This window comes from Trichoderma harzianum (assembly GCF_003025095.1).
Source record: "Trichoderma harzianum CBS 226.95 unplaced genomic scaffold M431scaffold_60, whole genome shotgun sequence".
Classification (NCBI taxonomy): domain Eukaryota; kingdom Fungi; phylum Ascomycota; class Sordariomycetes; order Hypocreales; family Hypocreaceae; genus Trichoderma; species Trichoderma harzianum.
Window position 1 is genome coordinate 1 of NW_020209308.1, and position 20,411 is coordinate 20,411.

The 20,411-nt window shown below is 30.5% G+C and overlaps 3 protein-coding genes across 3 annotated transcripts; 1 reads left to right on the plus strand and 2 right to left on the minus strand.

The window, feature by feature from the left end:
• Positions 1-9,935: 9,935 nt before the first annotated feature.
• M431DRAFT_36724 (hypothetical protein) lies at positions 9,936-10,274 on the minus strand (the record flags this gene model as incomplete). The annotated part of the gene is made up of 1 exon (XM_024914609.1): positions 9,936-10,274. A coding segment is annotated over one exon (339 nt), but the record flags the coding sequence as incomplete, so codon positions are not given.
• On the minus strand, positions 10,145-11,014 carry M431DRAFT_440174 (hypothetical protein). Its single transcript, XM_024915192.1, has 2 exons — positions 10,418-11,014; positions 10,145-10,262 (listed from the first exon to the last, which is right to left on the minus strand). Coding segments are annotated over exons 1-2 (516 nt in total). The 5' UTR covers positions 10,932-11,014; the 3' UTR covers positions 10,145-10,260.
• A 1,374-nt stretch (positions 11,015-12,388) lies between these two features.
• M431DRAFT_554505 (hypothetical protein) lies at positions 12,389-13,307 on the plus strand (the record flags this gene model as incomplete). The annotated part of the gene is made up of 5 exons (XM_024921402.1): positions 12,389-12,517; positions 12,542-12,604; positions 12,823-12,876; positions 12,965-13,081; positions 13,159-13,307. The coding sequence occupies 5 exons, from the start codon at positions 12,389-12,391 to the stop codon at positions 13,261-13,263; spliced, it is 468 nt and encodes a 155-aa protein (XP_024767064.1). The 3' UTR covers positions 13,264-13,307.
• Between the last annotated feature and the right edge of the window lie 7,104 nt (positions 13,308-20,411).

A 20,411-nucleotide genomic window follows, 5' to 3' on the forward strand; every position in this document is an offset into this window, starting at 1 on the left:
TTTTTAGTTTTTTAATATATTTAACTATTTTTAGGAGCTTTTTTAACTTTTTAAATTATATTTATTTTATAACTTTTTCCTTTTTTATATATTTTTATATATTTTTTTTAATATAGGGGTTACTAATTTTATTATTAGGGATATTATAGTATTTTATTAATTTTTTTAAGTTAATTATAGTATATCTCTAAAATTAATTAATTTAAGGTAAGTTTACTATTTTACCTAGCCTTTTATTTAGTTAATATTAAAGTTACGTAACTTAAGTTAATTATATTTTAAAAATATATTATATTTTATAATATTAGTAATATTAAAACTAAATATATCCTTAATTTTATTAAACTAAATTTTAAAAAGATTAGTTTTATAATTAATAATTCTATTATTATAAGTAAATTATTATTTTTTAATATTTATAAAGGTGTATAGTTCTTTTTTTTATAATTATTTAACTATAGGTAGTTAACTAGTTAAAGTATAATATAGCTTATTATAACTTTAAAGTTTATATAAACTATAATTAAATATTTTTTTAAAGTACTTAGTATTTAAAATTTTTATAGTTTTTTTTCTTTTATAAAAGTATTTAAGTTATAATAGGTTATATTATTAATATTATTATAATAATTATTATTATAAAAGTTAATATTAATATTATTTAGGTTTAAAGTAATTTATTTTAGTTTTTTATTTTAAATATTATAATATTTATATTAGGTATATTTAAGCTTAGGTATATATTTAGTAGTAAGTTTATAATATTTCTAAAGGTTATTTTAGTTAATCTTTTATAATTTATTATTATTATTATATTTTATAAAATTAAATTCTTATTATTCTAGGTTATAGGTAATATATATAAGGGCTTAGTATTAATATTAATGTTTTTTATAATAATCTTTATTATAAAACATAAATTTCTTTTTATTTATATTTTACAGCTTTATAATCCTTATATTATTTTTAAAATTTAATTATAATATATTATTTATATAGTAATAGTTTATAATTAATAATATTAGCTTTATTATATTAGTTAATAAATAGGATATTATTAACGTAGTATAAGATTAATTTTAGTATTTTAGCTATTAAGTATTTATTTACGTTAGTTTTAATATATTATTAAAATTAATTTTTAAGTAATTAAATTTAGTTATAGGTAATACTTAAATTAATTTATTTAATTTATTTTTATTATTTAAAGAGTTTTTATTAATCCTTAAGTTCTTTTTATTATATAATTTTATTATAGCGTTAGTTTTTTTTAATAATACCTTAAATTTTATATTAATCTTTATATTATTTTTAATTTACTATAGTTATTTTATAAAAGTAATAAATACTTTTAGGTTCCGCTAACTTATATTAGTTATATATATATTTCTTAAGGTTATTAATTTTTTCCTAAGTTATTCCTTTATAAAGGTTATATTATATTAAGGGTACTATATTTTATTTTATTAATTTATTTTTCCTTAAGTATATTTAAGTAATTTTTTTAACTATATTTAAGGTTTATATATATTCTTTAAGGTATTATCTTAATTTTTATTTATTACTATAACAAGTTTAATAATTATTATTATAATATACTAAAAAGTATAATATATTATAATTTACTAAAGGTTTTATAATATTAATAATTTAGTTTTTCTTAAGCTTTAGGATAAATATAAATTTTTTATTATTATCTTTTTTAAAGGCTTAATAATATTTTTTTATATATATATTTTTTTTATAATTATAATATTTAATATTCTTTTATTATACTTTAATAATACTAAAGTTTATTAGCCTTAGTTATTTATTATTAAAAAAAGTAATATAATTATTTTACTTTTTTCCTTAATTAGCTTAGTATCCCTAAGTTTACTTAAGCTAAATATTATAAAAGTTTTTAGTTTTTTTTTAATTTTATTCCTTTTATTATTTTTAATTATAATTATTAATTTTAATAGCTTTTTAAATATAATTAATAAAAGTTATTTTTTTATAATTAATTTTCAAAAATTTATTTTTAACTTTAGATTTTATATTCTTATAATAAACTTCCTTTTTTATTTCCTTAGTTTAATTAACTTTAGTTAATAAATATAAAAAAGTTAAAGTATACTTACTTAGTAGTTTTTTTTAAGTAATAAAATAAAGTTTTTACTTAGTTTTTTATTATTTATTTATAATACTAAAAGATTTTTTAAATTACTTTTAAAATTCTATATACTTAGTATAAATTTCTTTAGTTTACGTTTTAAGCTTTTTTAAGTTAATTTTTCCTTTTTTATAATTTTATATAATAAGTTAAAATTATATTTTAGTATTTTTTATAAAGTAGCTACTTCTAAAAATAATTTTATTTTTATTATTTTTTAAAATATAAAAAAAGTATTTAAAATAGATTATAAATTTTAAAAAGAATTTATTTATTTTATATAAATTCTTATTAAAAGGTTTAGGCTTTATTAATTTAAAAACTTTACTTTTCTTTTTTTTTTTTTTAAAAAAATCCTAAAGCTATATCCTAAAAGCTTTAAACTTAGCCTTTAGTTTATTATAATTAGCTTAATTAACTATATTTTTAACTAGTATATTTTTAAGCTTAATATTACTATTATAGTTATTTTAAACTTTACTTTTATAATTAGTATTATTATTTAAAACTTTAAAGCTTATAAATTACTAAGTTTTTAATATTTTATTACCTATAGATTTAAGGTAATTATTTAAATAAAAGTTATTATTATATAATAAACTAAGTTTTATAGGTTAGTATAAGTTAGCTATTTTTAAAAGATAAACCTTAAAGTAGTTTTATAATTTATATTAATAAAGTAGTTAAGTTAGTAAATAAGTAAATTAATTACTAATTAATAATATAAATAAAAATAAATATTTATATTTTAATTTAATTATATTATAAATACTATAATAATAATTAATTATTTAAGTATTTTAATAAGTTATATAAAGTAAATTTATATATTTAGTTAGCTAGGCGGGATTATTAATAATAGTTAATAATTCTATTATAGATTATTTTATAGTTTTAATAATCTATTTATAGATTATTAGATTATTATAATAATCTAATAATCCGTTCCTAATTAATTAGTTAGTCTATTGTTTATCCGGAACCGACTACCCTGTAGGCCTATTGTCGCGACTATAAAAGCCAGGTCGTGACAGTGCAGATTAGAATGCTTGTCTCTTTTTGAAAGCAGCCTTTTATGCTCGTTCCTCTCAGCAAAACTGGTACATGCTGAATGGTTGGATTTCGGGGGGCGGAGTGGAATACGAGCTTATAAGCACTCATCGCGATGATGGAACGCTGAATAGCACTGTTGGTGTGAAGCTGTTACTTGATAATTACGGAGTAATTACATCTTCAATTTAGAAACACAGACTCGAAAATGAGATTGGCCTTGATGCCTGCGGATGGGGATCAAGTAATGAAGCATTGTGATGAAAGTTTTCCTATGGGAGCGAAGTTACCAAAGGAAACTGTCATTGTACTACCTCGAGAGACGATAATGGATTTAACTAAGTAATGAGCATCATTAATGAGTACCTTTTGACAAGAATATTAACGAGTGGTTAAATTAGGTAGATATGTTGTTTCAATGGTAGATGGAGCTAATGAAGTGTTTTTAAACCTGCGATTCAGAAACGACTTTAAGTGATTTATACATTGATGAACAGACTGCATGTATTGCTAAACTATTCTGTTCTAGATATCTATTTGAGTCAATCCAGTGAGTTTTGAGCGTGACCACAGTTTGATCCACTGAGGCCCGGTCAATTACTGAAGCACTGTGAGAATGAAGCCGTGAATAGGAATTGTCTTGTATGTGGAACAATACATAGCATGATTCAAGCCATACGATCGCCGCAATCCCAGGTCTAATTTTGGCTTTCCGAAGAACAGGTTGCTATCCAATGTTGATGATCACCATAGTCGCCAATGCATCATTACTACCATCTTTTCCATAATAAACCCACAAGGAGAAGCAAGAAAAAAGAATACCTGGCCGCTCACGGGCAGCCTTGAGTACCCGTTTTCTCTCCATGTCTAGATTTGCCACTTGCAACCTTGTACATTGCCACACATTCTGTACTGTTGTATTGCCATCTGATAACCAAAAAGGTTTCTGGATTGAGACAAACCGACTAGGAAGGAATATCGAGCGGCTTAGAACTTTCGCTAAGGCCGTTATCTGTCTACTTTGTCGATGCTACCCTACCTAACTCGGGGATATTTGATGCTAAGGGTCCTTACAGGACGTCCAATAATGTGTGCCGCATCCGCGCGCAATACTGTAGCAGACAATCCCGAGACCCTAGAACAGAGTGTGTCGCATTTATATTGAGAGATGCTCATAAGCCACGTCTAGGGTGAATGCAAGGATGCAAAGGCCTGTCGTGTCAGATCTTGCTGTAGAATGGGGGTCATGCAGCATCGAGAGGTAGTTCAACTAATTACCTCCGCGGAGACAACTATCCCCGTTGGTTGCTCACTGGCATGCAGATTGTCACGCCCCTACATGAATGGCTATGTAGATGTAGGGGTGAGCCATGCTCATAGGTAGCACTTGTGCCAAAGATTAAATGCAGGGACTTTAAGTGGAGACGGAAGAAGACGACCAATTCAAATTAATTCGAATGATGAATCTTTAGCAAGATGGATTCAGCTTTCTGGTTACGAATTGTGTTTAGATAAGGGCGTTTGGTTGTTGATAGAGAAGCTACATTATGTTGTCCACACGTCACTATGATTGTAAATCTTTGAGGTATTTTATCTCATACCCCGTAAAGGTATTGAAAAGAACATCCCAGTGCATGAAGCTCTTATAGGATTTACATGTAACTGTCCGAATCAGGCATTGTTCTTGGCGTTGTCATATTTCGAATCGCAAAAGCGTTGTGTCTCCACCATCCAAGATCAACCGCTGAATACGACAAGAGGAATTGCAGTACTACCTACTCATGTTGAGCCGATAGGTGCTTTTGCAAGGCATCAGTAGCCAAGAACAACGATTGGATTCTCCTCAGCTATTGGCCAATCTAACGTAGGATCGGACAGGGCTATAGCATTCAACCGCCAAGGTAAAAATTGAAAGGAATACATGTACAGAACACGGAATGTGTTTCCCACACTAGCAGAAATTGGTAACCATTAGAAGTATCTAACGCAAGTGCTGCCAAAACATATGAATGCTAGCATTGACTAAAACTCTAGCTGGGATCGGTATGTGTAAGATTCCGAGTTGAGTAAACAACTGGTACGCGTGTGTGCCAAGGCGAAGATTTTGTTTGAGCGTCCATGGAATTGCGAGATGTCATCGACTTCCAAAACAACACAGACGGTACGGCCGACTGGGAAATGCCAAGGTTTTACCTTGCGAATATTACCTCTACGGGTTAACGGGCTGTAACTCTACTCCGTACTTCGGCAGCTAATCGAAAGTTCCGCAAGCTCATCTTGCCTACGAAGCGAAGCGCCTGATCCACACATCCATGACCCCCCACAGCGTTGACGGAGAAACATCCTTGCTTACCCGAAGATCACCGTTAGAATATGCTTGTGGATGGCACAATACCCCGGTTTCTTTGCTTGCCATTCGTAGCGAGTCGTGGAGGGAATCACGGAGCGCGCTTCGTGATCTGATTGAAGGTATATGGGAAGGAATGTGATTGCAGGGCTCTAATCTATAACCTACGTATGGCACCGTACTTCAAAGTGTAGTATTGAACCCCCCATTGGTGGAATGGCCATGTTCAAAGATGATGTGTAATGATTAGTGGCACAATCCTTGTCGTGTAAGAGTAGGCAGCAGAGAATACGCTTCTAAAGAATTGCTGACAAGATTTGCCAAACTCATGGCAAGCCATATGACGTAAAATCCGGTGCATATTGACCGAGATATATTGACCGAGATTAGCCCAGATGGTAGAAGTTATCATCATCGTGCTTCATCAAATGCAGGACCCCCACCCATTGCGCCGAATAAGTCACTTTTCACGAGTAGGCTGTCCAAACTAGCCATTCTGGACGGCCATCATTGGACAGCAATAAATGCACATGCAGCCAAACGAAAATTGCCTAGACTCCGAGATGATTCCGAGATGATTCCGAGATGATCTGTGAGTTTGCCCCTTCCTTAACCTAGAGATCTACAATACTTCGGAGAGAAAAAGGGGAGAGACGAAGCGTTGTTCTTTCTCGAGCATGTCGATGAATCCTGGGACTGTATATCTGCCTATTTATCGTCGAACAAGCAATTGAGTTGTTCCAACGGCATTCAGGTCTAATGCGAAGAGCTATCATCTTTGATCTTAGTGTTACTTTAGCGCCGTGATCATTACCTTCTTTGTGGAGATGGATATCTAGATAATGCAATGTTATCTGCCTAGAAATAGCCCGCCGATAAGAAGAGCCCACTCACAAAATCTGTGAGAGGTGATCTTTCCAGAAGCTAACGAGACTGCGCCTGAGTGACCGGAGACTCCTGATTGTAGCAACACTAACCTCCTGCCACGCTCGCAAAACTCCCCGATCGTCACGGCTGAGTAGTTCCCGCCCCTCGTAAAATCAACAATACTTGGATATGCTATCCCCACTTCGCTTACTCCGAGTTCAACCAGAATATGACCTACAGGTAGGTATGATGAGACGGACCGTTAGAATAGCCCCACCCAAAGCCTGTATAATTTGTCTCCCGCGTGAGGGAGACGAGGATGCTGTTGCGCATCTCTTGCAGAATGGGGGCAACAACTTCTTCAGTTGGGATCTGCCACTACTGTCAGCTGTAATACTCCAACTGGCTAGGTCGACAGGAAACCAGATAATGTAACACTGCAGGCGGGAATCTGTGAGTGGGCTATTTGACACACTGCAGTTCCACCGTGCTTCATCGTGGCTGTGAAATCCGCCGTTATGAGATGATAATGTACTCATTCGTCAACTGACTTGTCATTTATATAGAGATTTTCTGCAGAACCCCCGTCCTTGTGGATTTTGGTGTTCATCCTGTCTGACTTGCATATTCTAAGCGACCGCTCCGGCCGATCAGACGCACCTCTTGAGGATTGGCATTGGAGAAGGTTGCAAAAGTGACTCTGTCACATGAAACCTGCTCCCCATGCGCGTACTAGTGGATCCTTCTCCTGATCCTCAAGGGTCCTATCAAGGCCGGGTGACAGGAGTCCTCCCAGCTAGAACAATGCCATGGATAAGGGATGGGATGCCTATGATTCAGCGGGATTTTGTGGAGTGCAACGTCTTTTGTGGAGTGTGTGGCATCCCCAACGGTAGCTCACAGGCAGGCAAAATAACAATGACCACAATTTCCTTTTCACTAAATACCCTCTATGCCCTCCTCCTGATCTCTGTCAGATCTTCGTCTCCGGAGCCATCATTGCACTCCGAAGTGATTACAACGGATATAGCTACTAGCTACATCCGATGCTGGATCGCACTAACATTCGGATGAGTTGTCTTAGCTGTAAAGAGCTTAGGGCTGATTCCTCTCTGAACAAACGAAGAAGTCCCCTTCGCTCGGCTATTTTTCTGGAGAGAAACTGCGACGCTGCCTCCCTAAGAATCGACTTTGGGATGGCTATAAAAGTGAGTCTCACTACCTAAGATTAGAATGTGTATTCGTATGTCGGACCTCGACCCTGTGACATCCTCAACAATACGGTTACTACTGCAGGGGTAAAGATCTAGCCTGCTTTAGCAATCATTTACGACATAAAAGCTCAGCATTATCAAATCAGAGACAAGTTAATCACTTGCAGCTAGCTGAAAGGATGCATCTGGCCTCTTTACATGTCCTTGGAGTTGAGATTTTTCTAAAACAAGGATCTGAAAGAGGGTACGTTGCATAGCCCCGGGAAAAGGCTTTTCGCTTCGATTACAGGCAAAATATGTGCATGGTGGAAATCTTTCCACCCCCCACCCGCTCTGCACCTACAACGATGGGTCAGCGCAAAATGGCCGTACCGAGATAGTCGGACGTAACAGATATTGCGCGGTAATACTATCTGCGGACTTCTTAGTTGCATCTTGAAACAGATCCCGCCAGTCAGCATGCGAAACGCCGAGATGAGGTGCGGCTCTAGCACGCATGCCGCGGCAATATCTGTGGCGTATTACCATAGGAGGATTTGGAAATATTCAGCCTCTTTGAGATGAGGATTCAGCTGGGTTCTTTTGTTTATTGAATGTACGAGCATGCCCAGCTGCATCAAGTCCCCACGAGGCACTTTGCTGCCGTTCATCTGACAAATATGCCTTGACAACGAATGCTGCATATAATGCACAATGACGAAATCAAGACTCTTCGGCAAATTCATGTTGATTTGCGGTTTTTTTAAACACGTGGTGTGAGATACTGGGGGCTTGTCTAACCCGGCAAGCGGTTTGCAACAAAACAGACTGGAGAAAGGATCGACACACTAAACACACAACACGCACAGAAGGTCGGCACTACGGAGTAAACTCTCCCGTATTAGTGCTCTTATTATGTAACTGTGTGCACATATTCATTTTGCGGTCCTTGTCTTTTTTTTTTGCCAACCGCTTCCTCGGAACACCGTAGGAGAACTTGGCAGGGGTTTGTTGAGTAGATCAGGGTGTCCAATTAGAGGTCAACACACGGAGTTTCCACGTTGATATGTATATGGAAACCCCTGTTCTCCGCCCCGCCCTATCGTAAATTGATCAGCGGCACAGGGTTAATCAAAAACGTGGCACACATCGTCTATGAGTAGCGGAGTTAAGTCCGGGGGCGAACCGGCCTTTTAAGCCCGGCAAGCCCGGTGTACAAGCGAAGGCCATTACGGCGAAGCAAATAAAAGCGAAGGGAGATGTTACTAACCATAATCACGGTTATATCGGGTTTGGTCCATCTGAGGTGAGCATGTATCTTGGCGGAATTTAATCGCGTTAGCATTCTGCACATCCCCTCCAATTTGCTAGTCCCGGTTACGAAGGATTAGGTGCCTATCAGGTATCACATTTGGCAGTTCTTTCGTCAAATGGCTTGAAAATCATACATATGGAATCGTCTAACTTCAAGTCGCGTACTAAAAAAACATACACGGGCCAAGCCGGCGAATATCGTGGACGTAGGCTACTATTATATTGTGTGGGATAGAGTAAGCACGCATTAGCCTTCGTAATCACGCATGAACCCCCACTAAGTAACGATTCTTGGTATTCCAGGCCCCTTCTTCACTTGCGTTGTCCTTCCTTTCCAGCCATGTCCTCGTACTCTAATTCCCTTCTAACTGCTTAGACGAGTGAAATGTCCAACTCTCGTCCCTTTGCCGGGCGCCATTACTAGTGCCGGCACATAAACACCGGCACTACCGGGACCGCTTATTCTCCGTGGCAGACTCTCCGGTCCAAGTGCTTTTAGCACTGCTATGGTACCCGAATCACCCGAGAGCCGCCACTAGACGTTTCACTAAGCGTAGATCCTGGCTTGTCCTCATGGCTCGGCTGTACCTGTAAATAAGGTACGACCAGGTACCGGAGGTCCCACTATCCGGAGATCCGCGGACCGGCCCCACTTCCGCCGAGACATCGGTGATAAGATTTGTCTTGAACAAGGCGGAGATCCATCTCGATTTGTGCCTCAAGCCGCTTCCTGAAGAGGCTGATGCGGAGTTGCTTCATTCAGTAGTTGCTTCTTCAAACGATCTGAGAGAATTTCCCACCCTCTCTTTGTGCAGCGTGGGGTGAGAGGCGGAAAGGGGTCAAAGAATGAAAGAGAGATGGATCATGGTGGCGATAACAGGGATTCAGATAAAAGATGCCGTGGTGATGGATTCATTTGGAGCAGCCTAGTTTCGTATGGTTTGCTGATTGAGCCGCTGGTTGGCTACGCCGTATCCCAGAGGCCTCAGGGTTTCCTTGCCCTGGAGTGTATGTTGACGCCGAACTCCATCAATATGCTGACGCCAATCTCGAATCCTGAGTCAATTGCCGCATGCAGGGGACTGCAGCCCGATTCATCGTAGGCGTCAATCAAAAGAGGATCGTCGGTGGCGGCATGCTTGAGCAGCAGTCGAAGTACAGCCTCTCTGTATGTAAGCACAGCCCAGTGCAAAACCGACCGCCGTCGGTTGTCTCGATCCCCGAGCCGAGCCCCATGGCTCAACAGCAGGCCGACGACTTCCTCATGGCCGCCTGCAGCCGCATGCATCAGTGGCGTTAGGCCATCGCTGTCTGGCTCATTGGTATCCATACAATTCTGCAGTACTATAGCATCCAAAGTCAGCGTCATTCTGGCTCAGAGATTCTTTTCGCTAAACGGTTTGTAGCAGGCTTAATGGGTACGTGTATTGTGAGAAGACAAGCCCGCACAGTTGCAACTGCGGGTTACTTCGATCTCGAGGGGCCACTTACATAGACGTACGATCCCTCCATGGCCCCGCCTCGCCGCCATGTGCAGAGCGCTAAGCCAGCCGGGATCGCTCATAGCACAAGAATCACTGGCCCTTGGGCTAGCATCTGCACTTGATAGATCTGGTGATCCAAAGTTAGTTGTCTTCATCAGATCGTTGGTTGCGATGATTGCGGATTCCAACAGGTGATCCTCAGACGAGAAATAGTTGTCCGAGTGGGCTGGTGATGAATTGCGATGTTGCATCCTGCCCGATCCTAGGACATCGAGAGGGGATGAGTTACCGGGAGACGTTGATATCGTACTGGGTACTGGTTCTGACAGGGCGTATGGTATACAATTTCCATTTGCATCCAACCCGACGAAATGGTCATGCCTGCTATTGCTATCAAATAGCGAAAAACTGTCATGAATCCCTCCTACGCCGTTCAAAGAGGCAGAGTAGCTTCCGCGTAGCGATGATACATCGTGTCCTGCGTTTGCTGTGCTTGAAAAGTCTTCTAGGCGGCCTTCCATATTTACAGACTCAGAATACAGTGAGGCTGCGGCACTTTGCAGCTGAGTGGCCAATTCAATGGCATTTCGTTGCTCTTGATTTTCTAAAGTTGGTAAGATATTGGAAAAACAATAAGAGACGCTTCATTGTGAGAGTTGCACATACTCTGGCGAGATCGGAAACGGCGTTGGGCCATGCGATTCTGCAGACGGCGACGTTCTAGCGGGTCCTCTGGAATAGACATTATGACGGTAATTTCGCGGCTCAGCTTGTAATCTAATAATAATACACTGAGAAATTTGGAGCATTGGGCTGAATGCTATATGTAAATAAATTATAGCAAAAATCCCTGCCGCCAATTCTATGCTATGGCTGTTTTGATGTTGTAGAAGGATCCATCTCACGTGGAGCCTCGTATGCGCAAAGTATCGCGGTAGCAATGATGGAAACATTTGCTTCCTGCACTCCGTAATACTGGCCTGTAAGAGGCCCTAGTCCCTTGCTGTCAATGCGGACCGCCACCTAGGCTTGGCTATGCACGTCAGATCGATAAACAGGGATACTTTGGACCGTTTGTCAATACCCGCCCTAGGCACAACTAAGATGATGTGCTTATTTGCTCCGTACATGGGACGGGAATTTCAGTATTAGTATTACTTAGGTAGTGACTAATACTTAATATATTAAGAGAACACTAGTACTAAAGTGTTGCTCCTGTATTTCCAATACTTTCAATTTTTTCACTCCTGAATGAGACGTGAAGATTGTCAACATTACCTAGTTATTAACAACCTGATTGGCCACTAATTTCCCAAACTGGAAGTTAGGGTGGGTTGACTTCAACCGCTCCTAACTGTGGGACAATTCAGTGTTATCAGTATCGTTCCGTTGCCCTGCTTGATTCCGGGCGTATTAATTTATTAATTAGGAGTATTGCATATACCTATTAGGAAACGGCGGATACGGATGGGGCTGAGATGCCTGCATGTCGATCAGAAGGGCGCATCTCCAATGCATGGCGTTCACGACAGCTGCTGAACAGATTGTCCATGCTAGTTTGTAATAGGTCTTGCCTTAAAGAGGAGATTACATGGGATGAATTTACACCGCTATTGAAGTCAGCAAAGAGGAGCCACTTCACCAGGAGAGCACTTGGTTGCATGGGTAGGAGATGAGATTAATTGTCCGTGAATGAGAAATTAGAGAATACGAAAAAGACTCCGACAGTGGGTACAATGGGTGGAGACGTCTGCAGTATTTAAAGGCGATAATTACACTTGCGGCTTTGACTATTCCATTCTGAATATGCCAGCATTTAAATCCTTTTCAAAGTGAGTATCGCCGCATGAAAGACACAAAAATGTTCGCTCTCTTTTTTCGATTCAGATCACACCGTAATTCTGCTCGCTACTACGGCAAAATGAAGTCACTATAACATCATAGTTGGCAATACACTATCTCATCCTTGGAGCCCATTATGATCGGCGCCCTCATTGGTGTTGGTACTATACTAGCAGCTACATATTCGCACTCTCGATTATTCCTCAAGGCATATCAATATCTCTTCCCAATGACCCAGTTCTTATCTTCGACAAGAGATAATCTGGTACGTGCTAAAAGTTGTGTTGAGGCATGTGAGACTAAGGCACCTGACGAAATTGGAGAGCTTCCTGCTGAAGAATTGCCACTTCAGGTACCTTTTCTTGCCACGTCGTGCTACATATCATGGGTAAATAGCCGCTCCAATTATGTCTAAAGCCCTAGTCTCCTTTTGGGGGGAGTTTACCAGAAGACACATAAACGTTTTGGTGCAGGATGAATCTGTGTGATGCAGTTTTTGTACCCGCAACAACGACTCGGTCCAAAGGATCATATCTAGATTGAGCATGTAAGACGAATCGGATGCCTTAGCTACTTTTGAAGACTATCCTTGACACTCTCAACTGCCGATGTGTCCTTTATCAGGTACGATGTGCGCCATCTCCGGCCATCTCCGGCCATCCCCGTGCGGATTATTTTCCGAGCAGCAGCTAAACAACTTGGGTATGGAGAGATGATGTGTTCATTGTCAGAATGCTCCATGGAGGTTCCGCAATCTCCTGAATCTGATACAACTGTCTTTGCCCCTTTCTCTGACAAGTTGATGGGGGCTTTACTCAACGTTGCCCCTGTAAGTGGCCGTTCCAAGAAGGAGATACCAACGGCAATCTTTCGTGTTGGAAATATTGCTATTACGTACTCGAAAAGACACATTGTAAGCTTACGCATGAAGATAAACCACTGTACCGTGGCGTCTTCGATCTTGCCTTGTTACTGGAAGCGAGTTGTGTGCCAAGATTGGTGACCCCCTAGCGGTGAAGATCAACTGGGAGTCTCAAATACTACTCTGTCCGTCCTAACCGAACCCGAGGCAAGACTTTATATGTAGCCCTAGAAAACGATGTTACGGTGTAATAAAGTTGGATTTGGCCTTCAAAAGTAAGCGATATAGGGAAATACCGAGGGCTCATCAATTTTGCCGACGCTCATCGAGTTTGCCGAAGCTCGTAACCCAAAACACTAGACTACTAAAACCTAGACTATGGCTTTGTCATCCCTGAATAAGTTTCGTTAGTTATTAGGTATAAAAATCTTCTCTTCAGCCATCGTATTCACATGTTAGGCATGATATTGGCGAAGAGGAGCCAAAGGTCACACAGGTGAGATATTCACTAACATAGAAATAGTACTAGGCTTTGTGGCAAAGAATACGTTCATCTCTGACGCTTCAATGGACAGAATCCTGTAATAACTTTCTCAATAGTGAGTAGTAAATACTTCGCAGCAGCTGATCTAAAGAGCCTTTACGATTTTAGGGATAACCGCCTTTTAATGATATTGGAACGTTCTATTCCACAGATGAAAAACCTGGTTTAACAGACACTATGCGTTCCGACATAAGCTCTTTTGTATACTTCTTCAAGGATCAAAAAGCCATATAACACTGGTCTTCTTTGTGGGCCAACAATGGCATGCTGTCAAAAAGATGAGGAACATCTCCGCAAGACTTAGGGAACCAGTCCACCATCGACCAGTAGAGGTCCCCCAAAACAATTAAGAAAGAGAAGAGAGCTTCTATGATATTTCTTCTAGATAAGAATACACTAGTTAGTAAGTATGAGAAAAGATGAGATTGGAATTGTTATGCATTTGCATCTCAATAGAATGAAGTCGTAAGTCACTTAAGCATAACATGCTTATGCATTTACTTTCTTTGCTTTATTATGCATCTTATGTATCTGATATTTATATACTATCTGTTTAGAAAACCATGAGAATTTTTATTTCACAGACGTTGCTTGGACAGCGCTGCTGTTAAATTAAATATATTTATTAAATCTATTAATTAATTAATTAAATCATTGTAATAGCTTTAATTAATTAATTAAATCATTGTAATAGCTTTAATTAATTAATTAAATCTTTAACTTTAATTATTTAATAGATTTAATATAATTTAAATATAAAGTAAGTAGCTAAAATAAAGTTTTTTTAGCTATTAATATATATAAAAAAATTATTATATTACTAATTATAAAGGAAAATTTATAGTTAGTAATATAAATAGCTAGTATAAGAATTAAACTTACCCCCTTAATAAGGCTATTTTATAGTAATTAATTATTTAATAAATAAATTAATAGTAATATATATTATTTTTATTAATATAATATAATTAAAGGATATTAATAAGGTTAAGGGTAAGGGTAATTAAGGGTTATAGTTAAGGAAGTATTATAAATAGAATAATATATAAAGTCTTTATTAGTTTTATAATTAATAATATATATTTTTTATTAACTTTTATTATAATTTTAATAACCTTTAGTATTATTATATTATATAACTTAATTATATAATTTATAAAAGTTATTATAGCCTAACCTAAGATAAGGTATATTAGAAATATACTATAGAAGAATACTTTACCTAAAGAACTAATTAACGCAGAAGTAATAAACTTATTATAAACTACCTTAAATAAATTACTTATAAAATAGTAATCTTATACTTAGGTTTATAATCTTAAAAGTAAATTATTAAAAATAATTAAATATATAAAATTTAATTTTCTATACTTTTTAAATAACTTAGATAAATAATTATTAATAAAATATTAAAATTAAATATAAATTAAATTTTTATTATATTTTACTTACTTTATAATTATATTTATTTAAAAATACTTTTTATTTTTTTTACTAATATAAACTAATTAACCTTAGTTTATTACCTTAAGAATTTACCTTATATTATTTAAATATTAAGTTAAGATATTATATATTAATAACTTTTATTTAAAAAAATACTAAGTATTTTTAAGTAATATAAACTATTATATCTAAAGCTAAAGTAATTATTAATAATTTACTTATTAACTTTAGTATATTTATAATTAAAAGTAATAGTAATATTATTATAATAAACCTACTTAATATTTCTTTATTTAAAAATTTAAAATTTTTTATACTTATTTAAAATATATATTAACTTAATAAAGTCTTAGTTAATAAACTTAATAAAAGAAAACTAAAGATTATTAATATTAAAATCCTTATTAAATATTAATTACTTTTTATATTTAAAGAAAATATTAAAAAACTTTATTTATACTTAATTTAACTTAAAGTATACTTTAAAAACTTTAAAAATACCTTTAATATTATTAAAAAAAAAGTTTACTTTATTACTTTATACTTTAAAGATACTACTTTAAAATAGTTTAGGCTTATTTTAAATAATTATTTAAAAAATTTAATTAAAAAAGTTAAAAAATAAATATAATAAATTTTTAGTAATTATAATAAATATATTTTTAAGTTAAAAAAAGTATTTAAAAATATTAGTAAAAATTAAATAATTAAAAATACCTTAGTTATAATATACTAAAAAAGAATTACTTAAATTATATTATAAAATTCTAAAATATTACTATATAACTTAAATAAAATAAGTTAACCCTTATTAAATAATTTTATAATAACCTTAAATAAAAAATTAAGGAAAAANTATATAATATTAATTAATTAACTTATACTTTAATTTTATTTATAAATATTTATATTTAAGCTAATAATTTACTATATAAACTTAAGACTAATATTATTTAATAATATTAGTGAAATAATTATTAAGCTAATTAAAGTAAAAAATAATATAAGGAAATTACTAAAGATAATAGTAGTAAACTTAAAAAAATAAATTTAAATATTTTATAGTATAAGAAAGAATTTAAGTATTATAATTATAGTAAAATAAATTATATAGCTTAAAACTATAAAATACTTAAGAAAAAATATAAAAATAAGATTTTAAAATTAAAAAAGGAAGTTTACTTTTTAAAAAAAGAAAAATAATCCTTTAATTTATTATAATAAGAAGATAATAATTACCCTTAGTATAAGGAGGATTTTAAAATAAAGGAGTTTATAACCCTACCTATACCTAACCTAGTTAAAACCTTTATAAATAAAAATACTACTTAATAAAACTATAGGCTACCCTTATATAAAAAATAAATAGGAAATATTATTAACTTTATTAAAAATAAATCTAAAAAACTTAATAAACTTATTAAATTTTAATAATAAATTAATATTTATAATCTTAAATAAAATATTAAATCTTTTATTTACTAAAAAATTTAAAATAGACTTACGTAATAGTAACTATATAATAGTAAATAATAAATTATTATAAGCCTAAATGTAGATAAAATATAGAAACTTAAAGGAAAATATTAATAAATACCTTAAGATTACCCTTAAATTAATCCTGTAAATAATAATTATTATTAAATCTATTAGATAAATTATATTATTTATTAATATATATATTACCTAAAATAGAAAGTAAAATATAATACCTTTCTATAATAAAATTTAATAATTCCTATTATAGACCTTTATTATAAAGAATAGTATAGTAAATAAAAAGTTATTTATAAATTCTAAAAATTATAAATTATAATTCTTAAACCTTATTTAACTATACTTTATAAATATAGAAATAATAAATAAATAGAAGATTACTTAAGCTATTAATATACTATTTATTAAACCTTAAAACTTATTTAATAGTATAATTAAAATAAAGGAACTAAAGTATATACTTTTAAATAATATTAATAATATAATAAATTAAACTACCTTAAATATTAAAGGTATAAGCTAGAAGATTAATATAACTTAGTTTTAGAAGAAAAATAAGCTATAGGATAATAATTAGTAAACTAATTATATAAAATTAAATTTAACTTTAGAATATATATAGGAGTACTTAAATAGTTACTTAAAAGATATTATAAATACTAAAAGAACTTTAAATAATCCGTAAAATAATAAAATTACCTATAAAATTTATATTAAATAAATAAAACTATATTATAAAGTAGTAAAATAAAAAAATTATAAAAACCCCTACTATAAATTATATATATTATATAAAATTAAAAACTAGTATTTAAAAAACTAAAATAGTTTTTAAATAAAGGGTATTATAAGATTAATAAAGAATTTATATCCTTTAAAAAGAAATATAAATATAATAGTAATAAAAAAAAAAGTATTTTAAAAAAAAAATTACTTTTATAATAATATAAAATAAGGAACTACTTAAAGTTATAGTAGACTTTAAAGTAAATAAGAACTATATATTAATAGTAACTGTAATATACCTATAGGTATTATAAAAATAAAAGAAGAAACTATATTAATTCTTTTATAAAAAAGGAAAATAGTTTAAATATAATAATAAATAAATTAAAAGATAGATTAATTACTTATATTTTAAAGTATTTAATTAAATTACTTTAGTAGTATATAATATTATTAATACCCTAAAATAAAATATTATCTTAGGTATACTATAGTTATATTAATATAAACCCTTAATAATATAAAGTAAAAGCTTAATTTATTAATAAAATAATAAAAAAACTTTAAATTAAAAAAAAATAAAGGAAGTTAAAAACCTTAACTCCTTAAGCCTAAAGGAATTCTTATATAATAATAATAAAAATAAATAAAAGCTATAGAAGTTTAATTTTTAAAAAGGTTTACTAAAGGAAAATAAAATTTATATAAACTTAATTAATTCTTAGAATTTATAAGAGAAAAATAAAAAATTTAAAAAAAAGACTTTATAAACTTAATAGCTAATATTTTAAAATAATATTAAAAGTTTAAGCCCCTATTTTAAAAAACCCTAATTAATTTAAATAAAAGTATATAAATATTATTATATACTAAATAAAATTATATAATAAAATTAAAAAAAGGGAAATAACTAAAGTATTTTCCGCTATATAACCTTAACTAATTAAAACTAAACATTTTTAATAAATAAATATAAAAATAAAAAAATAAAAAATATATTAGAATTTCTAACTCCTTAGTATAATATTTTATTATTTTTATTTTAAAGAAAAATAGAAAATTATAATTAATTATTAATTATAAATAATTAAATAATATTATAATTAAGGATTAAACTTCTTTACTACTAATATTTAAAGTAAGAAATTAATTATAAAAAGCTACTATATATACTTAGTTAAATTTTACTAATATTTATAAATTAACTTAAATAAAGGAAAAATATAAATAAATAATAGCCTTTAATACTTTAGGAGAATTTTATAAATTTTTAGTAATACTTTAAAAATTAATAAATATACTTATATTTTTTTAAAAAAAAATTAATTATATCCTTTAAAAATATTAAAATAAATTTATTATTATTTACTTAAATAATATTTTAATATATTTTAAAATTAAAAGAAGAATATAAGGAATATATATACTTAGTACTTTAAGTATTATAAAATAATTACTTTTTTATAAATCTTAAGAAATATTAATTTTATACTTAAAAAGTAAAATTTTTAAAATATATTATTACCCCTGGAATTATTTAAATAAATCTAAAGAAAATTACTATAATTAATAAATAGCTAATACTAATATTAATTAAAAAAGTATAAAGTTTTATTAAATTAGCTAACTATTACTAATACTTTATTTAAAACTTTTTAACTTTTACTTAACCTTTAACTAATATAATAAAGAAAAATTAAAAGTTTAACTAAATAAAAAAAGCTAAATAAGTATTTTAAGTAATTAAATAAGCTATAGCCTTAGAACTTATATTAGTTATATATAACTTTAAGAAACTAATAGAAATTAAAACTAATATATTAAAGTATATAATTAGAGAAGTATTAAATTAATAAAATAATAAAAGGAAACTTTATTTTATAATATTTTACTTATAAAAACTTAATAAAGCTAAACTTAACTATATAATCTATAATAAAAAATTCTTAAAAATTAAGAGTTATTTAAAATAGTAAAGTTAATATTACAGAGGAAGTAAATTTTAAATTAAGATCTTTACTAATTATTAAAATATTACTTACTTTATATTTATATAAAAATTATTTAAATAATAGCTAAAATATTTTAAATTCCTAAGTAAATTTAATTATAAATTAATATATTATAAAAAATTAAAAATAAAAAAGGTAATATACTTAATAAAAAAATTAACTATATTTAAAAAATCCTTAATTATTAAAGTATTATATTATATTAAAATATATAAGGTAATTATAAATATAGATTTTTTAATTTAATTTTTAAGGTAAAAGAATATAATAAACTTTTTAAAGAAATTAAAAAGTATATAAAAAATTAAAAACTATATTAGTTTTTATTTTAAATTATAATATAAAATAGATATTTTATAAATAAAAATAAATATTAAGTACCTTTAGAATTATAAAAAAAAGTTATAAAATATATTTATAAATATTTTTTATTTAAATATTAAGGAATTATAATTATATATTAATAAGTATTTATAATATACTAATTTAAAAAAATAAAGAAAATTACTGCTAATATTATAGTAACCTATAATAAGTATTAATATATTAAATATAAAAAATATAAACCTTATAAAAAACTATAACCTTTACTAATACCTAAATTATTATAAAAAATAATTACCTTTAATTATATTATAAACCTATTACTTTTTAAAAAACCTTTTACTAAGGCTATTTATAATAATATTTTAATAATAGTAGATAAGTTTATAAAGTAAATATACTTTTTACTTTATTAAAAATTATATTTAGTAAAAGATTTTATATATATATATTTAAAAATAATAATAGCTAATTATAATATACCTTAAGAAATTATTTTTAATAAAAAATAAACTTTTATTTTTAAATTTTAGTAAAAACTTATAGTAAAACTTAAAGTAAATTATAAATTTAGTAGTATATATTATTTTAAAATAAATAGTTAAATAAAATAAATAAATTAAATTATTAAGTAATACCTAAGATATTTTATTAATTTATAGTAAAATAATTAAGTTAATAAACTACTTTTTATATAATTATATTATAATAATATAAAATTTAAATTTACTAAGTTAATATTATTTTA